Source organism: Sinocyclocheilus grahami, unplaced genomic scaffold, assembly GCF_001515645.1.
Source record: "Sinocyclocheilus grahami isolate Dianchi unplaced genomic scaffold, SAMN03320097.WGS_v1.1 scaffold5629.1, whole genome shotgun sequence".
NCBI classification, from domain to species: Eukaryota; Metazoa; Chordata; class Actinopteri; order Cypriniformes; family Cyprinidae; genus Sinocyclocheilus; species Sinocyclocheilus grahami.
The window spans coordinates 1,971-3,849 of NW_015510268.1; the positions used below are offsets into that span (position 1 = coordinate 1,971).

The window sequence follows — 1,879 nt, forward strand, 5'->3', positions numbered from 1 at the left end:
CACACACACACTCTCACACACACACACACACACACTCTCACGATGCTGTGAAGACTGAACAGACCTGCTGTGTGTGTCGGTGTGAGCTGAATCCCGCCAGGATCACTCCTCGCTCTCGTCTGCTGGAGAAGCTGCTCATGATCTCCGTCTGAAGAGTCAAGAGGACGGCAGGCATCTCCAGAAAACCTCCGCCGAACACCGACACACTGCGGATCGGCTGCAAACACAGCAGAAAATCCTCCAAATCAGAAACTTCAAGAGAAGAAATACTCCTTCAATTATAATTAATAACTTTCCTGGAGATCACACAACTTTATATGTCTATGTTTGTGTTTGTATTAAAACATAAGGGTCAAAGAATATAATAATTAAGGGAGTTTAAAATAATTTTTTGTAATAATCTATCAAAAAATATTAATATTCTATCTTTTAATATAAAATTATTACAGTAATAATGTTATATTGATAAGATTTTAGTTTTAGATATTATACATTTTATTCAAATGATTATAGCAATAATGTTAAATGATAATATTTTAATATTTTAGAGCTTTAGATATATATTTTTATCTAAAATTACCATATTCATAATATGTTATATTCTTTGTTTAGAGATTTAAACAAAGAAAATGAAAGGGGTTCAAACTTAATTAAGGGGCTTTAAAATAATCTTTAGTAATGATAAATATAAATACTGTATATTAATATTATAAATATAGTATTAATATTTTATATTAATAAAAATATTGTATTTTTTGTTTAACTTACTATTTCAGTGTCCTTTGTTTTATAGCACAATAACAAATGAAAGGCAATAAAAAATACTGTACTTTTCACATACATATTAGTACTGTAAACAATAATTGTGATTTAATGAGTGAACTGATTAATTTAATCAATTAATTACTTCAGATTGGTTTGTTTTGCAGTTCAACAGACGCAAGAATCCATTAAACACACAAATGCCAGAAAACCCACAACATTTGACATTTTAATTCATTCATTTTCAGTGAGTGTTTTATTTTGAAGTGCTTTACTTTTAAAATGATTGATTTCAATTTTATATTTTATTTAAGCGTTTTATTTTTTTTGTGTTTTATTTAAATTATTTAAATTTTACATTTTGTACCTCTTAATTAATTTTCTTTTATTTTAATTGTAAATTTTTGAAGTGCTTTACTTTTAAAAAATTATTTATTTTAATTTTATATTTTAAACATTTCATTCATTTTAGCAAGAGGTATGATTTTTTAAATTTCAAAATTATTTGTTTATTTTAACTTTACATTTTTACCATTTAATATATTTTTATTAAGTGTTTTATTGAACATTTTTAGTGTTTTATTTAAGCTTTTTTTTGTGTGTGTTTTATTTAAATTATTTAAATAAATAAAAATTTACCTCTTAATTAATTTTCTTTTATTTTAATTGAACATTTTTAGTGTTTTATTTAAATGATTTTAATTTTAATTTTTACCTCTTAAATATTTTTCTTTTTTTTAATTGCACATTTTTTTATGATTAAATTCTTAAATTTTCATGTGATGCTGTACCTTGAGGACGCAGCCTTTCTTCACTCCATACGACTCTCTGAGCAGATCGAAGTTTGTGCGAGCGATTTCTACATTCTTCATACAGCCGACGAAAGAGCGAGCCACAACCTGCCTCCTGCATCCGTGCACAAGAACATCACATGTAAGACAAAAAACATTCCAAAGCACACATAGCACATCTTCTGAGAGTTTGCTCTCACCTGATTGGTCGAGAGGCCGGTAATCCGCCGATGTAGATGGGGTCGAGGTCAGAGCGATTGAGGTCAGAGGCCGAACCCGGAGACTCCGCCTCCATGACCTCTCGCTCTGAGGGGTTATCAGCGGCC

General features: G+C 29.2%; 1 protein-coding gene across 1 annotated transcript in view; it reads right to left on the bottom strand.

Moving 5' to 3' along the window:
* LOC107577293 (laminin subunit alpha-1-like) overlaps positions 1 to 1,873 on the bottom strand; it is a gene marked incomplete at its 3' end in the record, with an annotated part of 3,386 nt that extends 1,513 nt beyond the window's left edge. Inside the window, exons 1-3 of the mRNA XM_016263384.1 lie at positions 1,754 to 1,873; positions 1,554 to 1,668; positions 65 to 217 (exon numbers count right to left, since the gene is read on the bottom strand). Coding sequence (XP_016118870.1) covers positions 65 to 217; positions 1,554 to 1,668; positions 1,754 to 1,848 — 363 coding nt within the window. The remainder of the gene's footprint in view (positions 1 to 64; positions 218 to 1,553; positions 1,669 to 1,753) is intronic.
* Positions 1,874 to 1,879: the final 6 nt, after the last annotated feature.